At 34.6% G+C, this 27,480-nt stretch overlaps 3 protein-coding genes, 1 long non-coding RNA gene and 1 pseudogene across 16 annotated transcripts; all 5 read left to right on the top strand.

Annotated features, from left to right (window-relative positions):
• The first annotated feature begins 227 nt into the window (after nucleotides 1-227).
• On the top strand, nucleotides 228-5,508 carry LOC112741449 (pentatricopeptide repeat-containing protein At3g18020). Of its 7 annotated transcripts, none has more exons than XM_029291769.2 (4): nucleotides 228-622; nucleotides 2,367-4,682; nucleotides 5,290-5,374; nucleotides 5,454-5,508. In XM_029291769.2, exon 2 carries the CDS (start codon nucleotides 2,602-2,604, stop codon nucleotides 4,624-4,626), a length of 2,025 nt encoding a protein of 674 aa, XP_029147602.1. In that variant the 5' UTR covers nucleotides 228-622; nucleotides 2,367-2,601; the 3' UTR covers nucleotides 4,627-4,682; nucleotides 5,290-5,374; nucleotides 5,454-5,508. The 7 variants fall into 7 exon arrangements, with proteins under 7 accessions (XP_029147602.1, XP_025646236.1, XP_025646266.1 ...); XM_025790451.3 differs by lacking the exon at nucleotides 5,454-5,508 and adding an exon at nucleotides 5,147-5,197; XM_025790481.3 differs by lacking the exon at nucleotides 5,454-5,508 and adding an exon at nucleotides 5,147-5,197 and having other exon boundaries at nucleotides 2,367-4,724.
• Nucleotides 4,923-18,816, top strand: LOC112723042 (gamma-soluble NSF attachment protein-like; annotated as a pseudogene).
• LOC112741414 (uncharacterized) lies at nucleotides 7,001-17,891 on the top strand. Of its 7 annotated transcripts, XM_025790421.2 has the most exons (11): nucleotides 7,001-7,343; nucleotides 7,438-7,511; nucleotides 7,930-8,012; nucleotides 10,551-10,628; nucleotides 14,647-14,847; nucleotides 14,949-15,193; nucleotides 16,430-16,642; nucleotides 16,714-16,806; nucleotides 16,895-16,996; nucleotides 17,086-17,409; nucleotides 17,589-17,891. In XM_025790421.2, exons 5-11 carry the CDS (start codon nucleotides 14,649-14,651, stop codon nucleotides 17,634-17,636), a joined length of 1,224 nt encoding a protein of 407 aa, XP_025646206.1. In that variant the 5' UTR covers nucleotides 7,001-7,343; nucleotides 7,438-7,511; nucleotides 7,930-8,012; nucleotides 10,551-10,628; nucleotides 14,647-14,648; the 3' UTR covers nucleotides 17,637-17,891. The 7 variants fall into 7 exon arrangements, 6 of the variants coding, with proteins under 6 accessions (XP_025646206.1, XP_025646214.1, XP_025646195.1 ...); XM_025790429.2 differs by lacking the exons at nucleotides 7,001-7,343; nucleotides 10,551-10,628 and having other exon boundaries at nucleotides 7,433-7,511; XM_025790440.3 differs by lacking the exons at nucleotides 7,001-7,343; nucleotides 7,438-7,511; nucleotides 7,930-8,012; nucleotides 10,551-10,628 and adding an exon at nucleotides 13,405-13,518.
• Nucleotides 18,817-19,332: 516 nt separating the features above from the next.
• On the top strand, nucleotides 19,333-22,295 carry LOC114925084 (uncharacterized). The gene is made up of 7 exons (XM_072208360.1): nucleotides 19,333-19,435; nucleotides 19,610-19,761; nucleotides 19,867-20,003; nucleotides 20,184-20,310; nucleotides 21,425-21,489; nucleotides 21,975-22,071; nucleotides 22,156-22,295. The coding sequence occupies exons 1-4, from the start codon at nucleotides 19,333-19,335 to the stop codon at nucleotides 20,194-20,196; spliced, it is 405 nt and encodes a 134-aa protein (XP_072064461.1). The 3' UTR covers nucleotides 20,197-20,310; nucleotides 21,425-21,489; nucleotides 21,975-22,071; nucleotides 22,156-22,295.
• A 457-nt stretch (nucleotides 22,296-22,752) lies between these two features.
• Nucleotides 22,753-26,952, top strand: LOC140178916 (uncharacterized). The gene is made up of 6 exons (XR_011871911.1): nucleotides 22,753-22,892; nucleotides 23,338-23,623; nucleotides 23,825-23,894; nucleotides 24,254-25,102; nucleotides 26,045-26,224; nucleotides 26,374-26,952. It is a non-coding gene; the product is annotated as an uncharacterized lncRNA (long non-coding RNA).
• Nucleotides 26,953-27,480: the final 528 nt, after the last annotated feature.

Here is a 27,480-nt window from a genome sequence, read left to right as displayed (position 1 = left end):
AAAAATGGAGGACTAATCTGAACCGAGTTGGGAATTTCAAGGACCATTTTGGACATTAACTCTATTAGTTTTTGAATAAATTCAGATAGACTCCGATGGACTTGCTTAAACACGACCAAAATTGGCGTTGAGTTTGCATTGGACGCCGCCCGTCTTGGCTAAAAACGAGGTCGTTTTTGGCCCAAAAAAAAGAAAAACAAGAGAGATTAACGTTACCCACTTACCCTACACCAAAAAAAAAAAAAAAAAAAAAACGTTACCCACTTACCCTAATTGGCTCGGTCACACCTTTCTCTCACTCTCCCCGTTCTCTCACTCTCACTCACTCTCTCAGTGTTCTGACCTCTGCCGTCTGCCGTTCGTCGCCGTTCTCCGCCGGTCGCCTGCGTTCTCCTTCGTCTGCTCGGCTTCGCGCACAGACGCACGTCGCTCTCTACTCTCTGCTTTGCCTCTCCTTACTTTCGCATTCTCGCTCTCTGTTCTGCTTTGATGCACGTCGAATCTCTGCCGTCCGCCGCGCTGCCGTCGTTCGTTCGTCCATAGCCGCACACGTCCAGACGTCCCTGCACGACTGCGCCGTTTCCCTGCCTGCACAACTGCGCTGCTTCTCCGCTCCATTCAGGTATGGTTTTTAAAAACAATTTCATAGTTGTTACTTGAGTTTCTTGCTGACTTACTGCATTTTTAGTTGTTAGTTGTTACTGACTTAAATTTTTTAGTTGTTCTGTGATAGTCTGAACTCTGCTTGTCTGAATTCTGATAATTGTTAATTCATTTTTCATAATTGTAATTTGCAAGGGAAAAAAGGTTGAATTTATTTTAGTTCTGTTGGAGAATGATGTTGATTCATGTCACTGAAAGCTATTGCAGTTGCAATTTTAGCAAATTACAGTGTTACTGTATGTGTTCTAGAACTTGTTATAATTGTAGTACTATTTTAACTTATTATGTGTTTTGAGGTTGAAATTGTTAATTTTGAATGCCTATATTTGAGTAAATATATATTATATATTATATACATATTTTTAAAAAAAATCATAATAGGTAAACTTGTATGAGTCTATGAGTCGAGTCTTCGTCAGTTCCGCGAGTATAAATATACTCGCGTGTTTGATAACCTTGCTTATATCAACCCTTGGAAAAAGAATATCAAAGCTTGTATACGGTGTACTGGTTCTTTCTATTTTTTTATTTTTTTTTATTTTATTATTTTCCTGAAGGAGAAAATTGATTTAGGTTGCTTGGTGAAGTTTCTGTTATGAATTTCTACTTCCTGATATGTTTCTAATTATCAATGTATTTGGACTTGAAATATCAGTAGTGGTTCTACAATCAATTTCGATTAGATCTATGTAGGGATTGGCTTCATATTGGCATACTTGGGGAACTTTTACCCCGTGAAGATTAAAGAATGCTCTGCTTGATAAAAAGCATACACTGAGTTTGAATTCGTAGTAAAATCTGTAAAGAATGATTAAAGGCCCGGTTTTCACCCGGTATAATTGTGACTATAAAGTGTTTAGGTTTCATTGTATCTCGGACCAGGTTAGGGTCTAAAAAATAGGCCTGGTAGGCTGGTACATATTTAGGGCCGGGCCTACCTGGGTTAGGACAAACCCGGTTTTACCCGGCCCATATACACCCTTGGCCTAATCTAGGTAATTCCCATCTAATGTCTCTATCTTTGTAATATTTCCCTTCATGACTACTAGTCCAATAAATCTTTTTGCTACTGATATTTCCTCCACTCTATTTGTAAATCCCGTTAACCTTGTCAGCCTTAGTTGCTGCAGTTCCCTGTACTTAGTTGCTTACTTTAAGTATGAAAACTTTGTCCTTGAACCCCAATATGAATAACTCTTAGGATCAATCTGCATCCAAAATAGTGATGAACATATATCAGTTAATTAGTTAAGAGATACTGCAAAAAAGCAATAGTATGATACGATTCATTAATTAACTGATTAACCTACCGTAAAAGAAAGTTGCTCCAAGGCAGGGCATAATTTCAAGGAGGAGACTAAGGCATTGATGCTCTTCAGCTCTTTTCATCCTTATGGCTTCTTGGCCAACACTGCTCCTTTAATTCGTAGAGTATGAAGTTACCACTTGAAGGAGAAGTTGATGGCCATATAAGTGCCCACAATAAAACCATTTGGACTTAAAAAAGTTGGTTTTATTTGACTAACATCACCTTAATGCTGGATTACTGAGTATGGTTCAGTGGTTCAGAAATTGGGTTTTCTCAATTCCTGAAATTAAGGAATTGTTCTTTCATTTTAGTTGAATTGTTCTTGCAATTGTAGCCTTTTAAGTTTTAGTATGCATGATTAGTAACTTTCATTGATAAATCTGAAATTTTGCAGATCTACAGTAAGAAAAATTGGACAGCTGTAGACATATACTCACCATTGAGAAAAGATGTCAGGTGGGTTAACCTGGAGGCACCATGCCGTAATTCAAGCTTTGTTGTCACGAGGTCCACTCAGAGAACGATTTGCACTCAATGTTCAAGGAACTCACTAAGAAATGCAGACAAGGACACATACAAAGAAGGGTGTTTATGATGAAAATTCATGTGCAGTTTTTTATTAATTTCACATGAAGTTAGTACAGAACCTGTTCGACCAAATGCCCCAAAGGAGCCTCTGTCCATTGGCTCATCGCGTGTCAATGCAATGCAATCACGCACCACTCATCCATAGTAAATCCAAACCCTTCTTCGTTCTCCCCTCTCTTCCATTCTCAACCACCATCCACAACCACACCATTCAACATGGACAACACCACCACACCACCACCACCTTCCACAACCGCAACCTTGCCGCCATCATCCACTCTTTCTGTGACGCCCACCGTTTCGATGAAGCCCACAACATCTTCTCCCTCTTCCTCTCCTCCGGCTTCCTCCCTGACCACCGCACCTCCAACGTTCTCCTCTCCCGCCTCCTCCCCTCTCGAACCCCGCACCGAACCTGGGCTTGTGCCCTTTCTTTGATCCAAGCTAACCACGGCTTTGTTCCCTCCATTGTCACCTATCACCGCTTAATGGATCACTTTTGCAGGTTCGGTCAACCCCAACAAGCTCACATACTGTTCTTCGACATGAAGGGTAGAGGGCATTGCCCCAATGTGGTTTCTTATACTACTCTCATTAATGGGTACTGCTTAATTGGTGGAATTGGTGATGCCCGCAAGGTGTTTGATGAAATGCTTGATAGTGGTATTGCGGCAAATTCTTTGACTTATAGTGTTTTAGTCGGCGGGTTTCTTAGGATGAGGGATATAGAAGGAGCAAAGGGAATGATGTGCCAGTTATGGGAGAAGATGAGGGTTGAAAGGGAGGCTTCGATGAAGATGGCAGCCTTTGCGAATCTGGTTGATTCTCTGTGTAGGGGAGGGTTCTTCAATGAATTGTTTAGGATAGCCGAGGAGTTTGCATTAGGGGGCAGTTTGTGTGAGGAGGTTGCATATGGACAGATGATAGATTCACTCTGCAAGGTTGGGAGGTATCATGCGGCTGCTAGGATTGTGTATATAATGAGGAAGAGAGGATTAGTTCCGAGTGTAGCATGTTATAATTATATTATACATGGGCTTAGCAAGGATGGTGATTGTATGAGAGCTTATCAGTTATTAGAGGAAGCTGAATTCGGATTCTTGCTTTCTGAGCATACCTACAAGGTGTTGGTGGAAGCTCTTTGCCAAGTGCTGGATGTGGACAAGGCAAGGAAAGTTCTTGAGCACATGCTAAGTAGGGAAGGCGTCGACAAGACTAGGATTTACAACATCTATTTAAGAGCTCTTTGTATTGTGAATAATCCAACAGAACTCTTGAATGTGCTTGTGCTCATGCTTCAAAGCCAGTGTCATGCAGATGTGATCACACTTAACACAGTTATCAATGGATTTTGCAAGGTGGGGAGGATTGATGAAGCTCTAACGGTATTACAGGACATGTTGAGTGGTAAATTTTCCGCTCCCAATGTTGTGACCTTCACTACTATAATTTCTGGTTTATTGGACACTGCAAGAGTTGATGAAGCTGTTGAGTTGCTCCATAAAGTAATGCCTGAAAATGGTGTAAGACCGAGTGTTGCGACATATAATGCTTTTCTCCGAGGCCTATTCAAACTAAAGAGGCCAAATGATGCATTGAGGGCCTTCAATAATATGGCAAGTAATGGCATTACTGCAGATAGTACCACTTATACTGTTGTGGTAAATGGTCTATGTGAATCTAACCAAATAGATGAAGCGAAGAATTTTTGGCATAATGTTATATGGCCTTCAGGGATTCATGATAATTTTGTTTATGCAGCAATTCTAAAAGGGTTCTGTCGCACCAATAACTTTAATGAAGCTTGTCATTTTTTGTATGAACTGGTAGATTCTGGGGTGTCTCCAAATATATTTAGTTATAATATTGTGATCAATTGTGCTTGCAATCTAGGTTTGAAAAGGGAGGCTTACCAGATTGTTAGAGAGATGAAAAGGAATAAACTCACACCTGATTGTGTGACATGGAGGATTCTTGACAAGCTACATGGCAAAGTGAGGACGCACAATCATTTTGAAGATCGAAATTTGTCAGCACCCTATGACAGAGCTTCACTTGGTACTTGATGGATGGTGCTGCCATTTTTTAGACCTTGGTGGGATTGCTACCGTCTTGAATTGATGTATGTTGCATGCTTCAATCCTACATTTGTGCCTTTGGACAAGTAATTAAGCATTATTTTTATATATTATAGACAGCAATATAGCAAGTACCATCTGAGTAGCAGTCAAGTCTTTGTCATATAGTGATGGATAAAATAATTAAGAGTGAATAGAGATAATTGACTGGATGCTCTTTATTTCTAACTCTTAATTATTTTTTCTAGCATTTCATCTTTCATGAGGCTTTGATAATTGACTGGATGCTCTTTATTTCTAACTCTGTATGTTCTCCAGTTTTTCGGCTGCATAGCAAATGTTTTGCTGATAATCTGTTTCCCTGTCTCCTTACTTTTGCAGCCTTCCCCAATTGAATCTTGTGTAAAATATGGATGATGGACTGCTGAATCTTTATTGCTGTTTTTGGTATTTTATTTATTTAAATTTTTTCGTGGCTAGTCTGATAGGATGTCCTTAAAATTTGTAGTATTTTAGGCTGCAGATTGGAGTAGTGCTACTTCCCTTTATGAACAGGCTGGTAAAACAACATTATTTATTCATACCTTAAATTCTGATAATATAGATAGATATGTATGAAAATTAAAGCATGTAATTCTTTAATTTTGGCAGCTAATCGATTTAGAGTTGCCAAGGATTATGAGAGATCAAAAGCAGCATATGAGAAAGCTTCCAAGGGACAAGAGATGCTTGCTTCGTATCCTTATTTATAACTGGTTGTTCTATAATCACTGTGAAAGGATTCTGTGTTTCTGTGTCCTTGACAAGTAAACCAGCCCTTGGGATGCAGCTAAGCACATGGAATCAGCTGCTAATATGGCAAAGGAACTCAGAAACTGGAGAGAAGTTGTGAGCTTCTCTCGAAAGGGCGTCGGAATTGTACATTGAGTGTGGGAGGCCACAACCTGCATCAGATGCTCTTGCAAAGGGAGCCCGGTATTGTTTGGTTTCTGTTTTCATTTTCAGTGTTCTATGCTTTAAGGATTTTGTTAAAGAACAAGTGAAAACAAACAAAATGAACTTTATGGCTTGGAGATGCTGAATTATGTAAATGATATGTAGCTTTCTTTATTTTCTCACTATGCAGTGCTTTGGAAGAAACCATGCCTGAAGAAGCTATTCAGCTATATACTGATGTCATTACAATTCTTGAGGAAGATGGAGGAGGACAAATGGCCTTTGATCTCTATCGTTCTGCTACTGCTGTTTATATAAAACTTGAGAAGTAAGTCTGTGTAGTAAAGTATGAAGTTCCATTCAAAATTTTCTAGCAATTTTCCTTGAATGCTGATTTTGCAACATTTTCCAGGGTATGTTTTCTGTAACACAAAGGTATTTGGACGCTGCGCCTCTCCAATTGAAGTTCGGCTTAGCAGCTTCCAAGTGTAATGCTACCAATAGCCAGTGCAAGGTTAGGATTGATTTAATTTTGCATTCTGCATTTGAACTGTAACTGTATATATATTGTATGTTGCTGTGATGGAATTTTCTTGTTATTTTTAGGGAGAAATTCCTCTAACAGAGATGCTCATAAATGCAGGCATATCTCAGTGCAATTATTATCTACCTTTATACTAATGACTACAAGCAAGCAGAGATGTGTTATAATGACTGCTCTCAGTGAGTTTCTGCCTCCTCTCTTGTTAGTTTCCTTTACTATAAAAGATTGAATGTCACTTTAATCAATTATTAATATCTATGGATAATATGGTTGTGTGGTGTGTCTAGGATTGATGCTTTTTGCAAAAGTGACCAGAATCGCTGTGCTAGCAATCTCCTTGCTGCATACTCAGATGGAGACATTGAAGAAATCAAACGTATCGCCCAATCGAGCAGCATTTCAAATCTTGACCACTCGGTAACCTAAGTTTGTATATATTACATTTCCTGTGTATGATCATATTCAGATTTCATACAAGGTGGTTTTAGAAGAAGTTCTAATAACTGTTCAGTCAGAAAATTCATACATCAGAGAATCAATTTTTTAGAGTGTAATACCGATATCGGCTTCTAAAAGATTTTTAATCCTCAACAAATTTTAATTACCAAATCAGGCTTTAACCTTTTATTTTATTAGACGTCAAATTTTGGTAAAAGGTTAGACAAATCGATCCCTATTATTATGTAACAAAGACACAACAGTTGCTAAAAATTTTTAAAATCCTCGTATTAGTTCTTCTATATTAATGAACAGTTTGATGTTAAGACCGATTAAAATATTTGAAGAACAAAATATTTGGCTACAAATTTTCTTAGAAATTAATTCGGGATATTACTTATTTTTCACACTACAAGGAAACCTAATTTCAGCGACTATATAAGGGGAGCGGTCAATTAGAACCGCCGTCGCTGCTACCCCAAGTTCACATACCCGCGGTTGATAGCAACCCGCCTCTGAGAAACAAATCCGGCGGCGGCCATCGTTTTCACTCCACGGCGGTTCATGGTATTCGCGCCATTACTTGCTCAGACCGCCTAATTTCTCTTTCCTTCGCACTTCTCGCTAGCTCCACTACCCACTACTATCTGCCATTACCCCAATTTTTCATTCTTTCCAAACCTAGCGCGCCCAGAACCCCAAGTGCAGTGAAAAGAAAATCTTCGTTCAAACAAAAATCTGCACGAATCATTGATTAGCAAGACTATACCCATTTGTTTCTATCCTGGTAAGCTCATTGTGTATTTCTTTATTCTTTTCTGATTCAATTTTATGCTTCTTCTAGTTAATAATCACTGATAGATGATTATCTTATTTTCTAGTTATTTCTCCTTCATGTTCAGTGCTCTGAATGCACGAATTTCTCTCCTGGAAGTGCAAATTTCTGCAATTTAAGGTTACTTTGTCTCTTTCTCTACTATTAGGAATTTAGGGGTTTATTGGATATAAATTGTAAAGAGAAATTTGTGCTTTCTTTTTTTGGTATTAGAATGAATTCGTACTTATTACTTAATTAATTAAAAGATAATCTAGCTTGAAACTAATAATGGAAAATTGTTCGATGAAGTAGTGCGCTTGAAGAACAATTTCTGTGATTTGATTTGTATTCAATTTGTCTAATTTCATTGATGAATTCATCATTGGGATCAGAATTGCATATTTGATCATATTTTCTGTTTAAATTAGTTCTCAATTGAGGTATAAATTATGAAGTAAAATGAGCAACTAAGAGAAGAAGGGAGGGTGTGTTTGTTTATTTGTGAGCAAAGTTAAAAGAGAGGTATTTGAAGTGTTTGATTAATTGGATTTTGCAGGTTTTAATCTGAAATTATTATCCTTTCTGGTCTATATTCTTAGCAAAGGGAGCCAAATTGAGTCAAGACCAACTTTGACACAGGTAATAATTATTAGTAATTTTTAGATTTGTCAAATTTTGTTGATAAATATTGATAATTAAAGTTAGCAAACATAGATTATTTATTTTATTATGAATGCTAGCCCTGTTTGGTATTGATGTATTCATACTTCTATAGTCAAATAGCTACTGCCAAGTGCCAATACTATCCCTTTGTCTTTGTGTCGTCTTTACTTGGTAAAACTTTAGTAAATTAAAGTTGTACTATAATGTATCTATATTCTATACTTATCCATACCACTAGTGCTTGATATTAAGGGTCCCAATTTTTTTATTTATTTATCAAACCTGAGAGCCTTGCATTGCATCACGCTGTAATAGGAAATTGTGAGAGATGCTTGAAGAAAATAGTATCCAAACCATGACACAAAAACAAGTGTTAAAAAATAAAATGAACACGTGTTATATGAATTGCCTACAGCCTGATAGCTTCTTTAGTTTATCCCTTCTCTATTTCTATAAATTTAAAAAGAAAAGAAAAACTGGGCAATTTAAACAAAATTATCCTTTAAGATAATAATTTATACTACCATTAACAGTTAAAAACTTCATAAATGGCAAAGATAAGATATTCATGTCCATGGATGAAACATCAATTAAGTTTTTTTTAGTTTAGTAGTGTAAGTATATACTTTATCCTATACTTTTAAATAGTGATGACCACAAATAACAAGTTCTAATGACCCTCTAATATTCTTCTAACGTGTTAATATCTTAGCTGTTATGAATAGTTACCTAGTTACCTTATAATATTTACTCTGGAGTGCTGCTAGCTAGCTAATATAAAATGTGAACCGGATACGAAGGCAAGGCATGTGCAGCAATAAGTTCCCTAAAAACAAATTAATAGAAGGCTATAAATTAAGCAACAAAACAAATAAAAGAGAATAAAATATTTACAGGAAAAGAAAAGATGAGCGTAGAGACCACTGAGGAATCATGAGAAGACATGTATGGTGCAGCACTGCAGCCAGTGGTGCATGTCCTTGATCACATTGGGGCAGTGACCAGTGAGGGCTGAGGAGATAGAATATTTAAAGAAAAGAAGAGCATTAATGAATAGGTAGTGGGCTAATGCAGTCCAAATTCTTAACTCCAAGGAGGTGGAATTGAATACCATGAAAGGAAGCCATAGCCCATAGCCCCTAGCCATAATAACATACAACAATATCAACACTATTAAGAGAAAGGAATAAATTTAATTAAACCATATAGTGTTATTGTTACATTACTATTCTGTTTTTTGTTGATGTCACATGCATCTGCTGCTGTCTTCAGCTGAAACCAAAAAAGGTCTTAGGGAAGATTTCAGGATTTAAACTAATTGACAACTTAAACAACCCCAGAGAAGAAATTGGACATAAGTGCAAGCTAAAGAATAATTTAACCTGATTTTTTTATTATTACTTTACATGCTCTTCTTTGATTACAAATGAGATGGATGAAATTAGTTCTTTACATAATCTTAAAACAGCTAATTTTCTATCCACTACTTCTCTTTCATCTTCTCTGTTCTGTACCTTTTTTTTTGACATTTTACTATATACTTCAATAGATCATATGATGTAGAGACGCCATGCAGAGAACAATAAGCATTAGTCTATTGAAGCATAGACCAATCCACTTTACATCGCGAATAATGACTAAAACAATTAGTATTATGCTAACTGCGAAATTTAATGGAGACATACTCATCAAAGTTGGTTGGTGACGGAATTACCCTGTTGTTTTTTGTTTTTATAAACTGTTTCAATTAGTAATTTTATCAAGTATTTTAAAGTATATATTAGTTAAAAAATTTTTATTTATTATTATAATTGTTAGGAAAAATTTAAAGATTTAGCTAGACAATACTAGAAATAAAAGAGAAATAGTATTTTTTATTTTTAAGATTGATTCACTTATTATTTTATTAGTATTAAATTGAAGATGAGTGGTACTTAATTGAGAAACAAAGATATCAAGGGCATTTCTCGAAAGAATGAAGTAGATCAGGAATTCAATAGTTGAAGCATGCATTGGGCTATTTTGTGTAATAGATTTGTGTCTAATTATTTTGTTGTTAAGCTGGTCTTGAAGTTAAAATGTCTAGTTTTTAGTGCATAGCTAACTAACTAATTATGAACTTTTTTTTGGAGGGAATTGAAAGAATGGAGAATATGCAGTAAATAGTGATGAGGCATTAATAGTTAAGACTTAAAAGTAGTACCATCTCTCTCTTACTTTCTTTGTGAAACTGCAAATGCAACTGCATCTGGAACTGCTGCGAAATATGTCTGAAATTGATGCTATGTACAATAATATTTATTCCAACCTGTAGGTGCGGTAAATGCATGCAATGACATCCAAATTTTATTATTTTAGGAGAGGGGGAAGGGGCAGGTTTTTGGAATTGTATTTTTGATGTGCGTTTGTGAGGATAACAATCCAACCTCTTGTGGGTTTTGCCAACCTACATAGCTACTATCTTTCATCCATGTTAATTCATTTTTCTGATTCTTATTTTTTTTCCTTTCGCAGTGAAGGCTGTTTTCTTTGGAAGTAACATACCTACCTATTCCATTTTACTTATCTGCTGATTTTTTTTTTGAAAAACAAGTAAGTAACATCTCTTTTTCTATGGTTGGTAGATTAGTATTTTAAAAAATATATATTTACATAGTTGTTACTAAATAGTGCACATGGCTTTAAACCAGAACAATTTACTTTAAAGCTATGGAAGTTCTGGATAAATCGTGGATTAAGAGACCACGAAATTCTCTTGAGTATGCACAAGGTGTCTCAAGATTTATTGAGTTCGCTTTTGCACATCATTCAGCCGATGGAACAATCATATGTCCATGTAATGCATGTGCTTTTAAGAAGTGGCTAACAAGGGACGAGGTGTATGATCATTTGATTTGTACACAATTTCCAATAGGGTATACATTTTGGTTTTATCATGGAGAGCGCTCGATAGGAGAAACTAGCAACGTCTCAAGTAGTATTTTTTCAGATGTACAACAAAATTCTATGGCCGACGAGCAACATCCTATGGTCGAGGTTGATTCAATTCGAAACTTGATTAGTGAAGGTCTAGGAGTTGGTGGGAACATAAAAAATGGAACACCCGTAATAACAAATGAAGTCATTGATGGTGATGCTCAAAGATCGATGCCTAGTGAATCTCATGAAAGTCTTGAAGCGAAAGGGTTTAGCGAGCTACTTAAGGATGGAGAAGAGGCATTATATGAAGGGTGTACAAGATACTCGAAGTTATCTTTTCTATTGAAGTTGTTCCATATCAAATCCCTCTGTGGTATGACCGACAAGTCTATGAAGATGATTTTAGAACTATTGAGTGATGCATTCGAATACGCGAGGATTCCAAGTTCTTTTTATGAGGCAAAAAAGATCATTTCTAAACTTAGTTTGGATTGCACGAAGATACATGCTTGCCCAAACAATTGTATGTTGTATTGGGGCGAAGATGAGAACAGGGAGACATGTAAGGTCTGTAATAGGTCTAGATGGAAGACAGATAAGAAAAAAGGTCCAGCTGAGGCATCGAGTATTATTGGTAACAAAAAGAAGAAGCATCCGGCAAAAGTTCTTCGTTACTTTCCTTTAAAATCTCGATTGAAAAGATTGTTCTACTCGTCAAAGACTGCGGCTGATATGCGATGGCATGCTACAGCTGAGAATAAGGATAACGCAATGAGACATCCAAGAGACTCTGAGGCCTGGAAAAGGTTTGATTTGGAGCACTCAGACTTTGCATCCGATCCACGAAATGTGCGTCTTGCATTAGCTACCGATGGCTTCAATCCACATGGAACTTTGAGTGCGAATCATAGTATTTGGCCTGTCATTCTCATTCCGTATAATACTCCTCCATGGACGTGTATGAAATCGACATCATTCATAATTTCAATGATCATTCCTGGCAAGAAAATGCCAGGAAATAACATAGATGTTTATTTCCAACCTCTAATAAAAGAGTTAAAGGAGTTATGGGTTGAGGGTTGCGATGCATATGATGCTTTAACACAAGAAGTCTTTAAGTTGCACGCAGCTTTATTGTGGACAATTAGTGACTTCCCTGGGTTAGGGACTCTTTCTGGATGGAATACATACACAGGACTTGCTTGCCCATCTTGCAACTTTGATAACATCCCTCATCGTCTCAATCACAGCAAAAAGTATTGTTTTATGGGTCATCGTCGCTTTCTGGATCAGAGACACAAGTTTAGATTAAACACCGTTCAATTTAATGGAAGACAAGAAACAAGGCTTCCACCAAGAACATTATCTGGCAGTGAAATACTTTCACAAGTTGAGAATATTAATGTCACATTTGGCCGAAGAGAAGAAATAGGAAGAAGTGGTAAAAGATTACGCACTGGTGGAACTGTTGAAGGAGGTGGTACTCAACAATGGAAAAAGAAGAGCATTTTTTTTGAGTTGCCATATTGGAAGTCTAATTTGCTGCGTCACAATCTCGATATGATGCATATTGAGAAAAATGTATGTGACAACATACTATATACTTTGTTAAATGATAGTTCGAAGTCAAAAGACCACATAAATGCCCGAAGAGACCTTCAAGAAATGGGTATCAAGCCTGATCTGTGGCCAAGGGAAAATGGAAAGTATCCTCCTGCTATTTATACTCTGAACAATTTGGGTAAGAAGAAATTCTTGACAACTTTGAAAAACGTCACTGTTCCTGATGGTTATGCAAGCAACATATCAAGGTGCATTGACATAGACTCTCTTAAGTTGAGTGGGATGCTAAAAAGTCATGATTGTCATATACTTATGGAGCAATTATTACCGTTAGCCATGCGAACAGGTCTGCCTGATGAGGTCTCTGCAGTGCTTATTGAGATGTGTTCATTCTTTAGACAATTATGTGGTAAAGCGTTAAGTGCCCCTTATTTGAAAAAGTTGCAAGATCAAATTGTCCTCACGTTATGCCACATGGAAATGTTATTCCCTCCTTCATTCTTCACAGTTATGGTTCACTTGATGGTGCACCTTGTAGAAGAAGCTCAACTTGGAGGCCCTGTCCATTATAGATGGATGTACCCTATTGAGAGGTAAAATTATTAGCTTAGATCGTTATTTATGACTTTGTTGGATAGTATTTAATCTTCATTCCTGGATAGGTATTTAGGACACTTGAAGTCATATGTACGTAACAAAGCACAACCAGAAGGATCCATAGCGCAAGGATACTTAATGGAAGAAATTCTGACATTTTGCTCCAGATATTTAGAGAACATTGAGACTAGATGGAATCGACCTCGCAGAGTTGATGATGAACCAACCCATGAAGAATCAAATCCTTGGTTAGATACTTTGTTTCCTCAAGTAGGTAAACCACTTGGTGTTTCCTCATATTTCACTTTAACAGCCACCGAGAAGTTACAAGCTCAGCCACCGAGAAGTTACAAGCTCATAGACATGTGTTAACTAATTGCTCCATAGTTGACAACTATCTCCAGTGAGTATTTAAGCATGTTCTAATTCATATAAGTAAGATTTTTTTAATGACCTTTAATCCTAATATTAAGACATCTATAGGGAGTTTAGAAATATTGTACGAAAGCAATTAAGAAGTCGTACAAGAAATACATCAGAGATAGACAAGAAAGTTCATAGAGAGTTTGCAAGTTGGTTCTCTACCCGTGTGAGTCAAATACTTCCTCTTTGAAGTTATTTTTTAAGTCAATTTCCATCATATCAAGTTGATAAAAAAATTCGTCATGCTTTCTTAGATTGTTCGAGATCTTGATAAAATTGAAGAATCTAAGAGAACGGTATTTTTTAGTCTTGCCAAAGGGCCGATTGACCAAGCAAGAAGATTTTCTGCATATAATGTCAATGGATACAAGTTTAGGACTGTAGAACGTGAAAAAGGTTTAAAAACTCAAAACAGTGGTATTTTTGGAACATTTGGAACAAGAAGCTACTCCCGCAATAGTGATCCCAACATGAGGTTTGGAGCAGTTCCTTATTATGGAAAGTTAGTCGATATCATTGAACTTAATTATGATGGTATATTCTTTGTAACCTTGTTTAAATGTGAATGGGCTAATACCACAAACCCAAGGGCCATAAAAGTAGATAACTTAGGTTTTACCTCTATCAACTTTAGTAGATTGATACATACCGGTGAGCATGAGGATGATGAGCCATATATTAAGGCTAACGAAGCTCAAATGGTTTTTTACGTGGAGGATGAGAAAGAAAAAGGTTGGAGCATACCAATTCAAGTAAAGCCAAGAGACTTATATGATATGGGCAATGAGGATGAAGACATAATTTATGACAACGTGGGTTATCCATCACAAGATTTGGGACAATTTTTTCCAGATAACATTTCACATGTACCATTAGCAAGATCAATTATAGACGAAGAAAGTTTAGAATAATGTAAGTCTTTAGTTGCAAGTCATAGAGTGTTATGTATTGTTTTCTTTCGTAAGTTTATGTTTTATTACATATACTTGATAGTTTGATTTAGTAGTTTCTTGTTTCTTTGGTTGTTAGTTGATTAAATCAAGTACTATCATTTAAGTTTCATTATGTTATTGATATATTAATCTTAATATCTCTTGATACGTTGTAGAAATGACTAAGAGAAAGACTGTTTCTTCACGGAAGAATGCATCTACTCATGAGTTTGTTGATTCACCACCCGTTGATCAAAATGAGTCTTCTGAATCCATGGAGCCTGAACCTACTTTATCTACTGGTTCAGAAATTTCACATGTTCAGTTAGATGTACAAGGAAGAAAGTCCAATAAGTACTGGACAGTTGATTTGGAAGGTATGTTATTAAATTTAGTTCAATTATAGCACTGTATATTTAAACTTCTACAAGGAAAGAAGTATAATAATCTATGGTATACGACTTGAATCATATGATAGATGCAAATGGAGTGATTAAGGAAGGTCACTTAAGGTTGAAAGATGTGTGGGTGCTGTCTCGTGAGACTAGAATTATAGTACATTGGAATGAGCATGGCCAACCGATTGGTGAATCTGGTGGACTTTTAGGCTTGTTTTTGGGAGCTGTTGCTGGGAATTTCAAAAACTTTCCTATAAGTTATGAGAAATGGCCTTTGGTTCCAACAGAGCCATACAAAAATGGAGCTTATAGAGATATTATTCAGGTTCTTTTTTATTTAATTATTTAATAATAATTTAATTATCTTCAATACATGTACTCCTATGTTCTGGTATTGTGTCATCCAAGGACAATTTTAGCTGTTATTTATTAATGGAAATAATATAACTGGCCAACTCACTAAATGCCCTCTAATCTAATACTAGTTAAGTTTGTACTAATGTCTTTATCCTGTATTTCTTTTTTTTCTAATTAGTAAAATAGTATTTTAATATATACATATTCAAACAAGTTTAATTATTCTGTGTACAACTAAAAAGAACCTCTTAAGTTTGATTGACATTGGTGCAAATAAGATATGGAAATCATAAAATTATGTAGAAGATAAAAAGTAAAAAGAATTTTACTGTTTATGCATAATGTTAGACTTTAGTGTATCCAATGAGGTGTTCTAATATTTATATTTAAATCGGTATCTTTTATTTTGAATAACATTTAAAAGTTTGTTTAGACTTCATAGGAAAAAAAATATTTCACTAGATTTTTAGAAGTTTTTTGGTCTTTTATGGGATTTCAGATCAGGTAATTAGGTAAAATGCTCTACGAAGCTGTAAATGAGTTAAAATTAATTAAGGCTGGATATAATATCACATGACCTAACCTATCGTTTTGACATTTTTTTCCTATATAAATTTTTTTTGTCATTTATGTTGTCGTTAAACATTTCAGGGATTAGTATCAAGTTTTATGATTAGCAAGGTTCTAATTAAAAACTCTGGATAATGACTTTATTGGAAATATTTGAACATGAGGTTTATCCATATTAGTTTAGCATTATGCAGGTCCATTTGTAATTTGTTATCTAATTAAATTTTAATTTTTCATTTCTAATTAAATTTTAATTTTTCATTTATAAAATTTTGGAAAAAGAAGAACTAAAATTAAAAATTGAAAATTAAACTGCAAATCAAAGAAGCGCTAAAATTTTTTTTGAGTTGTTTAATATTACATAGCTCACACTTATAAATATGTATTGTACAGGGGTGATTGGTTTTTGGTCTATACTTCTTAGCATTTCTTGGTGCCATAATTATTTTCTTATGCCGCATGCCTCTTATGGCCATATTATGCTATTATTTTAGTTGTAAATTACATTTTGTGCATAGCATGAGTCTGTGAACATTTTTGTGAATTATGTTCCAATTTTAGTTATTAATAATTTTACCTGTAAGTTTATGTTACAATTATTCAAGTTAATTATTTTTATGTTTATACTATGTAGAGATTCTTTAAAGTTGATGATGGACAGCAAAAGAAGTACATACTACAAAATCTTGGCAGAAAGTGGAAAGATGATAGATGCAAATTATTTAATGACAATTATAATTGGAATCTTACTAGAGAGCAAAATATAGCAGCGTTACCAAAAGGATTTGGAGTCAGCTTGGAACAATGGGCAACTTTTATTGATTATAGGTTAAGGTCCAAAACTCAGGTAATTGTATGAGCACACATTCTATATTTCATTTTATATTGACAAGTTACTAATTGAATTTGCATGATTAGGATATGTGTGAGAAAAATGCAAGTAATCGAGAAAAACAAACAATTCCTCATACACTCGGATCCAAGACGATTGCTAGGAAGAAACACGAATTGGTTTGTGATCGAGTCCTTATCAGGATAATAATATGTTATTTAATTTTTACATGCGTTGAAATTGAATTTCCATTTATTGAATTGATAGGAAACTGCAAACAAGAGAGTTTTTACTAGAGCTGAAATGTATCCAATTAGTCATAAGAAGAAGGATGGATCTTTTGTTAATGATGAGGCTAGAGAGAAAAGTGTAAGCACTTTCACTTTATTTTGGCTTTGTTTGTTAATGAGAATAGAGATTATTCTAATGATGATGCATTTTTCAAATTCTTGTCATAGGAACAATTAACTTTGCTTCAAGCTAATGAGAGTTCTACTGATGATGCATATGCCAAGTTGTTTGGAAAAGAACACCCGGGTCGTGTTAGAGGTGTTGGATTTGGTGTTTGTCCATCCCAAGTCATGAAATCTTCTAATAGTTTCGGAGGGGTATCTTCTTCATGCAATCATGACTTTGATATGGATAAAGTTCGCTCTATGGAAGTAGAATTACAAGAGAATAAAGCAACAATTTCTTTATTACAAGCCCAGGTGACATATTTCATTAATCATTGTATGGGTGGAAAAGTACCACATGACTTTCCTACAGCTACAAATAATGGGGTAAATATTATATATAGATTTTTTTCCTTAATCTTTCATTGTGCATGATCTAGTAAAATTAGTTATTGTTGTTCATTTTCTTAATTTATGCAGATGGCTTATACCTTTTCATGTTAGACTTAAATTATTTAATTGTCTTTTTTTTATTCTAACATATTTTTATTTATTTTCAATCCTAGGTTGCAGACTCTCCAATAGAGACAAGGTCACATTCTACTATTCCATGAAGTAGTTGTAGAATTTTATAATTGAAGTGACACAAGACTTTTATTATCAAAGTAGCTCTTTTTTTAGGCATTTAGCTTAGTTAAATATTAGTAGCAAAATTCTTTTCTAATACAATTTTAGAATTGCATTATTTGAATTTACTTTGATATGTATATATAGGTGTTAAATACTGATTGTGTTGGATTTATGATTATGTAAGACTTATTAAATACATATTATATTTTGAAATGCAATGTTCATATTCTTTTGGTCAATTTTTCTATTTTACTTTGAGTTGTAGATTTTAATATTTGTAGTAGTTACTTTATTTTATTGCGATGGAAGCATTAGGAAGGAGTTTATGTATAAATTTAGTTATTTTTTTAAAAAAACATGCTGCCATTTTTGCGGCGGTTAAAAACCGCCGCGAAATTCAATTTAAAAGTTCTAACCGACCTTTTAGCGGCGGTTTAAAACCGCCGTGAATGTCCAACGGTAACTAAATTTTGCATTTTGCGGCGGTTGTTAAACCGCCGCTAAACACCTACTTTGCCTGGTTTCCGCGCATAGTGGCGGTTTTAAACCGCCGCGATTCGCTGAATGACTCTGGCGGCGGTTATTCCAGCGGTTCTTCAAAACCGCCGCCGTTGCAATGCCGACGGTTGTTCTGGCCGCGTTTTGCTCACCGCCGGGATCCGATTTTAGCGGCGGTTTTAACCGCCGCAACCCTCCAAAAAACCCGCCGCCGCTGCGCTGTTTTGTTGTAGTGTCACTATATATTTTGTTACCCTGTCCCTAATTACATTGATTTCTAATGTAAGCATACTGAGTGGTAAGAAGTAAGAGCTTGTGGCACAATTCTTGTGATGTGAACTAGCCTTTGTATGAAACTTAGTATGTGAGTTTTGAATTCTACAGATGATTAGGCTAGCAAGGAAACTGCCAACAGGAGATGTGAGTGCATTGAAGGGTAACACTGCCAGACAGGAAGACCAGCCTCTAGATGAAAATGACCTCACTTAACAATTCTCCGGGCCACATTTCTTTTATTAATTTTTCGTTTCTGACGTACCATAAGAATATTTTGATCTTAAGAACAATGAAACTTAAAAAGAGGATTGGTGCACCAAGTGTACCAAGTGTTCAATCTTATTCAATGTAAAGGTGACAAAAATTGTGAATGCTATGCTTTATAAACATGTCTTGGTATACTAGGCCCTGTAGGAGAACAATACTGAAATCTATTAATATATAATCTATTAATTAATATATAATAAGAGAGTAGTAGATGGTTAGATGATTGACAAGTGGTGTTTTGTATAATAAACAAGTGTTACTCTTTATTGCATGACAAGTGGCAAAACAACCAAAATCAATAAAATATTAAAAAATGTAAATATCTAAAGATTATTAAAGAACTCAGGCATGAACAGAAGAATTGGCGGGATTTTTATTCAAAGTGAAATTCAAAATTATTTTGTTACAGCTGTCCCCTGTCCTCATATATATGTTAGTTAAACGGTGAGAAAAGGAAAGGAAGAAAGCAAGAAACTGACAGTCACATAGAAGAGGGTAGCTAAAAGAACAAGAAATCGACAGTGAAGAAAGAAGGTCGAGGTCGCAGAGAAGAAGAAAACGACCGTGAAGAAGGAAAGGACGACGGAAGAAGGAGAAGAGGATGGCTACCACAGCGACGGTCACAGAGAAGGAAATTAAATGGACAGAGAAAAGAAGAGGAATGGTGATGGAGTCCACCGTCGCTGTTGGATCCGCATAGCTGCGTCCTCCGCAGGACGGTGTTGCAGCCGTTTCTTCGCCGGTGGGTGCTGCGAATGAAGGATGGTTAGTTCTCTAGCTCGGACATACTTTATTTTGTTGTTTGATTGATTGAAAATGCTAATCGAAATTGAATATGGCTTTTCGTGTTGCAACAAAATAGGGGAGCCACAGAGACAAGCTTTTGGTGGTTGAAGTCACTCTCTCAAAGCATCAGAAGTGGCGGAGGAAAACTCAAATCATGTTGGGACTGGAATCTTAGTGCAGGTTTCTCCTGTAACTGATGGAAACTCAACTTACTCTGTCCAGTCATTTGCAATTGATTATGAATCATATAAAAAGCTCCCTAAATTACTGTACCCAGACAGAGTATTATTCTATCTTTTCATTATTGGGTTTTGATTAAAGTTTGGTGTTATTAGCAATCTTATAAGTTGATTTTTAAGACTGTTGTGACTGTGGCTGTTGATGCAGCAACAAGGAGAAAGAACAGTGACAACAATGGGTGGTGTTGCTGCTGTCCGTAAAGAAAGAGCAGCTAGCAGCAAGTTGACGACACCGGTGAAGAGAACGGAGAGCTTTGATATCCTATCGTGGGTGGTATTACAGAGGTAATTTATTTTTTTAAGTCAGAATAGCCACAAAAAATCATTTTCTCTGTGAAATCAATGAAACTAAGGAAGTATTTCTTTGACCTTTAAACTTTACCAAAAGACTGTGTTATCATATATATTTGAAAAAGTAGAACACGTTTAGGAAATTTATGTTATCTATTTTTTTTTATTTTGCAGTGGTAGCAAGTAACTAGGAGTTAAAATCATATTTAGGACATTCACTGATTTGCTGTTGTCAGTGACTACAATTGTGAATGAACTAGACAAGACCTTGCACCACCAAAGAATAAGCCACTTTCTGAAGGTGAGTAGAGGTATAATAGGAAAAATAAAAATGCTTGCCTTATTAATGCCCTTGATTAAATTGGTCAGTGTTAGTTATAGTGATTGTTGTGTTTTTTGTTCAAAAAAGGGATTGCTTCAAATCTGTAATTGTGGTAACTGATTATGTGTTTTGGCCTTTTTTTTTTGTTTAATAATTGAATAGGACGAGGTACTACTCTTTTGTCTACTACTAGACATTTGTAAATCTAGACTTAGATTTCATTGTTTGCTTGAAACTCTAGATGCAAATTCATAATAAAAAAGCACTCATGTAGAATATTTTGGTAGTTGAATTTTTAAATATCTTAAATTAGGCTTTAAAAGGACAATTTATTTTTAATTTTTTCTGCTGTAGACATAGTTCCCACTTTAGATAATTGTTTATATCATTGCAGCAGTAAAAAGCACCCCAATAAGACATGTTTTTGAAAAAAGCAAGATGTTATTGGGCTTGCTAGATGGAATCCCAACAATGTTAAAGGGTGAAATTGCAATTGTAAGATGCTAATTATAGGTTCATATTTTCTGCTTTTCTACTTTTCTGTTTTTTCAGACCTTTTTTTATTTATTTTTAAACTGTTTGCTTTTTGATTTTTTTTTTTTAAATTTGTTTTCCAGATTTACATTGTGCTTTCCATAAGTTGACAAAAAAAGTGAGGCTCACAAAGTAGTAGCAGCCATACTCTCAAAAGAAAGAACTAAGATAGATTTTATGTTTTCAGTTAAGATTTTATGTTTTTCCTTATTGCATGTTTGTGCAGTGAAAAAGAACTTGATTAGTTTGGAGTGCAGAAAAATCCTCCACCTTTGGCTGTGTCCAGCAACTAAGAATTGCATATCAACATCTGAGAATGTCACTGTTAATTTTTTTGGTGGATATATATTTACAAATATAAGACTATAATCAGTTTCGCTTGCCTGTGATGTGTTTTGCTAAAGCTATAACCAAGAATTTTATTATTATCTCAAATTGCTTGGGTTGTTTATTCATGTTGCAATTGAGGATTTAGATATATTTTGCTTTTAGCAATGATAGTGATTGCAAGTAGAAGATAGTTACTTGAAGTTTATCTTAAAGCTTCTCTTATTAATAGTGTCTTGGGGCTTGGTTCAAAGTTGGAGAGGAAAATGGAAGGAAATTGAGCAGCTCACCAATGAGGTATTTTATTTTATTTTATTTGAATACTCATAAATTAAGAAAACTAAAAAATAAAATAGCTTTATGAAACAGAAACTTTTTCCACTAACCCATATACAACATGTGTTTTCCTTTAAACAAAAATGCCTTCTACTGAATATTTGCCACCATATTTTTCTTTGTCATTGGGTTTGCAAGTTCTAGCCTTTTTCCATGGGATCAGAATTTGTATCTTCTTTTTTATGCTAATTATATATAGATGGAAGATTAATATGTAGTTTACTACTTGAAAAGGCGGAAGAAAATTATAAAATGGCTGTTTGGTCTCTAATTTTATGTTGCTCTTGATTATAGTGTTGGATTGTGATTACAGATTTTCCTATATCTTGATTTACTTTTAGCACTGTGTAGGGGAATGAAATAATGAACACCTAAATTTTTTAAATGGGTTTATGATGCTTTGAGTTACATCTCAAATAGGTGTTGTTATTTTCGAATGGTTTCAGAGTTGGAGAAGGGATTCAAGGCCTGTTTGCTGTGATATCAGTCTTTAATAAATTAATCTTCTATTGGATATGAGTGTTCGATCTACTATGGTACTATGTAAGGCTTTGAATTGACATATATATAGTGAAAATAAAATTGTGATTCAATAAGAGTAAGAAAACATCATTTGTATATATTCAGTTTCATTATTCGGTATCCCGATGATAAGGATGCTGAGGTTGCTGGCAGCGCTGCTGGAGGCGGTGCTTCTGCTGCAGTCATGGCGGTTAAGGATAGTATGGCCATGGGATGATAAAGTCAGTTCCATATGAACATAAAAAGAGGTGTTGAATTTGTTAATTTTTTTTTTTTTTTGAGTTCTTGATTTTGCTTTTGTGAATTGTGCAATTGATTGATTTTTATGATTGCACCTTTTTTTTGGTTTATGCTAATGATTTGAAGTATGCGTATTGAGTTTCAGCATGATCTGCAAAGTCATGATTTGATCATACGCTCATAACTAATTAATAAGTTGCTCTTAGCTTAGCCCATGCTATCAATTATTGTTTATTTATTTGCAAACTTAAGCTATGAACCAAACTATGCCTAAGTTGAATTAATCATCAGGTTATTAACATGTTCTGATCAATTTTGCTCAGGCTTTTGTGAATACTCAAAAGCAAAAACAATTTTGAATCTTGGAGAGCAATCTTTTTCATAGTTCCCGTACCCAAATGCAGTTATTATTCTTCATTCTATGATCATTTAAAATATTCTAATATCTATATATGTATGTAGGTTGATTTGGCATCATTAACAAGAACAAGGTCCTACAACTTCGTGAATTAGCCGCACGCTACTCTTTATTTTTCTCAAAGAACAATGAAAGGTGGCTTTTTGATTGGGAAAGCCTCAGGAGTATCACAAACTGGACAAGGGTAATCTTTCATCCCTCTTACTTATTACAAACTCCTTATATATACCTCATTTTGTGTTGATGTGTTTGGTTGTGAGAAAAAAGGATCAAATAGAATTTTTTTAATCCTATCTATGATTTCAGTTAAGGCATTCTTATTTGTTACTTTGTTTAGACAATTTTAAATATTTTGTTATTCAGGTAATTTCTTCATGTTTAGTTGTAGATAATTACCAGCTAATTAAATTTAGCAACCAGCTTTCTTTTAACATAGTAATTCACAGAAATGTGTATTCAAGCTATGACTGCAAAGAAGGGGTTCCTTTGAGAGTGCCCCTTCTATGTGCAAATACATTACAAAATATTGAAACTTTCCCCATTTCAAATCAATGATTTAAATCTCTCTCTTGCTCTCATTCCTCATTTTGCTCTGCAGCACTGAAGAAGTAGCTTCAAATTTTTTGCAGCACTGAAGAAGTAGCTTCAAATTTTTGGGATTCATTTGGTGTTTATTTTCATTTGCTCCCCGTATTGGCACCGTCTACCTCTGCCGCCTCAGATGATTTTCCTCTGTCGAATACAATAACTACAACAGCAACGCCAAATACAAGAACTACCAGCATAGGGTAGCCTGGTCCGACTCGCAGAAAGTCCTAGCCTTAACCTTACACAGTTCGCACTTCTTCATCATATCTACCTTCACTGTTTTGAACCGTGTTCATCATGCCTCAGTCTCAAAGAAGATACATTTCGGTGAGTTTTTTTCACTATTTTTCTTTTAAAAGCTTATATAATTGTTTACATCTACCAAATACTCTGTTATAAGGCTCTGAAATGTCATATATATAGTGAAACACGACGTATTCTTTGAAATTGTGATTGAATCAGAGTAAAAGAGTTTTGATTTTGGTCAAAATTACCTATCTTTACTAACCCATGTTCTCACCGAAACAGAGAAGAAGAAAGCTAGGGGCCTTCCACGAAATGCAGGCCAAGGTTGACAAAGAGATGGACGGTGTTTAAGGTTTTTATTCCCCTAAAATTAGATTTTCATTTATTTAAGCTGATTTGTTTCATCTTATCTGTTAATTTTTATTGAAGATGGAAACCTGACTTTTACCCTTCAGGAGGCAAATTGAGACAGTTAATTTCTTTTTTCAATATTTCTTTTCTATATGTGAAATCACTTGATATGTTGTGGTATGTAATTCTAAAGGTGTAAACTAGATAAAATTTAAATGGAAAAATATAAGTTGATTGTCGATAAGCTGTGATCTATGGTTGGAAAGTGTGATGGAAATGATTGAGATTATGGTGTTGTGGTAACATGTAGGTAGATGAAGAGGATTGTTGTGCAGAGATCCTAACAAATGCTATTATCAGGTGAGATGAATGAGCACTCTCAATGGGTGGATCCAGCAGCGACACAATTGCTACCAAAGGACTGCTCATGCCAAGGGACAGCAAATAGGAGAATAACTTGAGTTCAGGCTTATTGGTCCTAAAGATGAAAGAGCAAATTAATTTATGAACGAGATCTATTTGATATATATTATAATCGGTGTGAATCATTTAGTACATATCCCATGACCTATGATCTCCTCCTTGCTCCCCTATTTTCGAATGGTGCCACAGGTTTCATCAAACTCAGTAAAAAAATTGTAGATTCTTCTATGATTATTTCTACGTGTTTTCAAAATTAAATATATTTTCTCATATCTAATTAATGAGCTTTGTTTTTTATAATTGCAGTTGGATTATTAGTATCAAAAAATTAAATATATTCTCATATCTAATTAATGAGTAATATTGTGTGTTGGATTGTACTGACAATAGCTTGGTGGTTAGTAGAATCACTACTATTCTTGATAAATGATATTTGAGAAGAGAAAAAATCTCATTGATCTTGAGATAGATACGAGTAAGAATAATTTTACTAACTTATATGTTTAGTTGTAGATAATTTACTAGCTAATTGAATTTAGCAACTAACTTTCTTTTAACATAGTAATTCACAGAAATGTGTACTCAAGCTATGTGTATTGTTGCTGTATGTGCTTCAAGATGTTATTTTACAGTTATAAGTTGGGTTTACCCTTGACTTTTGAGTAAACAAAGCTCAAAGCTCAAACCTACAAGAATGCACATTTATTTCAGAAAAGACAGTCAAATTATCAGGCTGGCGCAGCAAAGATGTGGGCCCTGGGAGAGGAACGAGAAATACCAATTCAGGTAGGAATACAACAATCTTTCCATAAATATTGGATTATGAATTTATGAAACGTAAAGTATATGATGGATTCTGGCACACAGAGTACATCATTTTCTGTCAGATACATTGAATATGTGACTAATTTACAAGCATGGAGGATAAAACTTTTGAAACATAAAATAAAAAATAAATGTCAAAATACGTGGACTGCTGCGATTGCAAAAATACATAGACCACTAAGTTGAGCATCAGAATTTACTACCAAATTATGAATATTTTGAGCGTTTTTTTCCATTTCTTTTAGACACTATCTTTTTGGCTTTTGAGACTATGCATGATGATAGGATACTATTTAGCATTTTTGAAGAGATGAATTTATATATAGAGAATATGATTTTATATGTGATTTTGTATGAAGAAATCTTAAAGACTATATAAGACATGTATTAACTAGCCTTATAATGACATATATCTTACATTAGGACTGATTTGCTTCTCTCCTTTTCTTTTCCTATTCTCTTTTTTGTACCTCTTTGGACATCTGTTTGATTTTACAAAGCGATATCAATGCAAATTTATAGATAGCTAGATTAATTTGTAACAATTCATTCAAAGCATCCAAACAATAGGAAAAATAAAATGGCTAATATTCAAAATGATTCCTAAAGATATCATGTATATGTTAATGAAGTTTTTTCAAAAATTGTGTCTAAATTTAATTTACCAAATATATTAATGTAAGTCAAGTTTGTCTTTTAATTAACTTTTTATTAATACAAGTAGGGGAAGAAAAAATTGCTTGGTGCAATTTCCTTCTATGCGGTTTAATAACAAATTGTGCCCTGTAATCATGTATTTCAAAATTAAGAATAAAAAATAAAACTGATTGAATGGATTGCCACCAAAGTCCAAAACTTCTTTGTGTCCTTTGTTGTGTGTGTGATTGTAGTAACGTTTGGCAGATAAGATACTGAATATAGTAGGCCGATGCTGGCGAAGGAAAGAGAAGATGGTGACAAGTGGAAGATAGAGTGGTTCGGAAGAAGAGGAGAGGAAGGAGAAGCCAGTGGAGGGTGAGAACAAGATTAAGCACAAAATGAAGACTGCTTTATAGTTGGATGTTCTGTAGAAAACTTATGCTGGTAAGTGAATGTATTTTAGCTATTTTTGAACAATATTGTAATATTCCTTTTATTTTGTTGGTTTTTTACATGATTTTAGTGGGTTGTGAAGTAAATTTTTTGTTGAAACGTTAAACTCTGTAGCCGTGTTGTGCATTTCTTTGGTTCAGGGGAGGCTTACCCTTTAGAAGTAGTGCAAGCTGAGTTATTTTGAGAGTACTTTCGAGTATTGACAAGTGGTAGTTAGGAGCTTTATTTTGGGCATACTTTCGAGTAAGATATTTTTGTTAAAAGTTGTTCGAATGCATTCACTTTGCCAGTAATTTCTATTGCCATGCCTTTATAAAAATCACCTGCACTACTGAAGATCAGTTTAAAGATGAATGCCATCAACCTATTCAAAAGAGACATCCTAAATCTCAATATTAAATTGGCAGAGTTTCCTGCTTGATGAGAAAGAGGCGAAGTTATCACACTACAAGAGGTAAGCATGTTTAATTCTCTCGAGACCTTAATGAGATATAAATATTGATTTTTTAATTAGTTGTTATTGAAGTATGGAAGGGAGTATTAGTTCATTGAGCAATTTTGTAAGGAAAAAATTCTCAGATGTCAAGAGGCATACATTCATCTCCTGCTTTTAGTAGTTCTCCTAATCTTGAAGCATTGGCAATTGAAGCAAGTAATGTTATGGAGAACATTTTTGTACATGCAAGTGCTCAATAATCATGGTAGGTAGATTTAGCATCTTAAAACGAATATTCCTATACCAGCCATTCTACTCATCCGTTTAATTATTTTTTACAGATTTTTTAAAATTAAAAAAAACAACAAAGATAACATTCTTAGCACACTTATATGTGTCCATACAGGACCAATGTACGGTGAATTTTTTGTTGTTATTTTTCAACACATCTAAAATTGTGCAATTCAGATTGAAAAAGTATTAATTGAAATCGTCTTAAATAAACAGTAATTTTCTACTATTAGAAAGTTAAAAAAGGCTTAGGCATCTCTGATGAATTTTCAATTGGCTTTATTTATTTGTTTTTTCTCGGTTTAAATCTCTATTATATTATGGACTGTGTGGTCAATCACAGAAGGAGAGGACCTTCATTGTTTTAAATACAAAATAAGGAGCAGCATTATAAAAAGGGTGAATAGGATGGACGAAAATCCAAATAAACAAATAGGTTAACTACAATTAGTAAAGACTCTTACCGAATATTTAAGAACTAGTAAAGACTCTTACCGAATATTTAAGAACGGAGAGAAGT

Source organism: Arachis hypogaea, chromosome 2 (assembly GCF_003086295.3).
Source record: "Arachis hypogaea cultivar Tifrunner chromosome 2, arahy.Tifrunner.gnm2.J5K5, whole genome shotgun sequence".
NCBI classification, from domain to species: domain Eukaryota; kingdom Viridiplantae; phylum Streptophyta; class Magnoliopsida; order Fabales; family Fabaceae; genus Arachis; species Arachis hypogaea.
The sequence above is the reverse complement of the archived record's forward strand: the minus strand, read 5'-3'. Positions and strand labels throughout refer to the sequence as shown.

What these genes read in the sequence shown, in the direction of transcription:
- LOC112741414 (XM_025790410.2), top strand. Translation starts at nt 10,746, where the DNA reads ATGGAAGTTCTGGATAAATCGTGGATTAAGAGACCACGAAATTCTCTT. An exon ending in TGGATGTACCCTATTGAGAG is followed by an intron (nt 13,112 to 13,180) that starts GTAAAATTATTA and finishes ATTCCTGGATAG; the next exon opens with GTATTTAGGACACTTGAAGT.
- LOC112741449 (XM_029291769.2), top strand. Translation starts at nt 2,602, where the DNA reads ATGAAGTTAGTACAGAACCTGTTCGACCAAATGCCCCAAAGGAGCCTC.
- LOC114925084 (XM_072208360.1), top strand. Translation starts at nt 19,333, where the DNA reads ATGGACAGAGAAAAGAAGAGGAATGGTGATGGAGTCCACCGTCGCTGT. An exon ending in TTGCAGCCGTTTCTTCGCCG is followed by an intron (nt 19,436 to 19,609) that starts GTGGGTGCTGCG and finishes TCAAAGCATCAG; the next exon opens with AAGTGGCGGAGGAAAACTCA. An exon ending in AATTACTGTACCCAGACAGA is followed by an intron (nt 19,762 to 19,866) that starts GTATTATTCTAT and finishes CTGTTGATGCAG; the next exon opens with CAACAAGGAGAAAGAACAGT.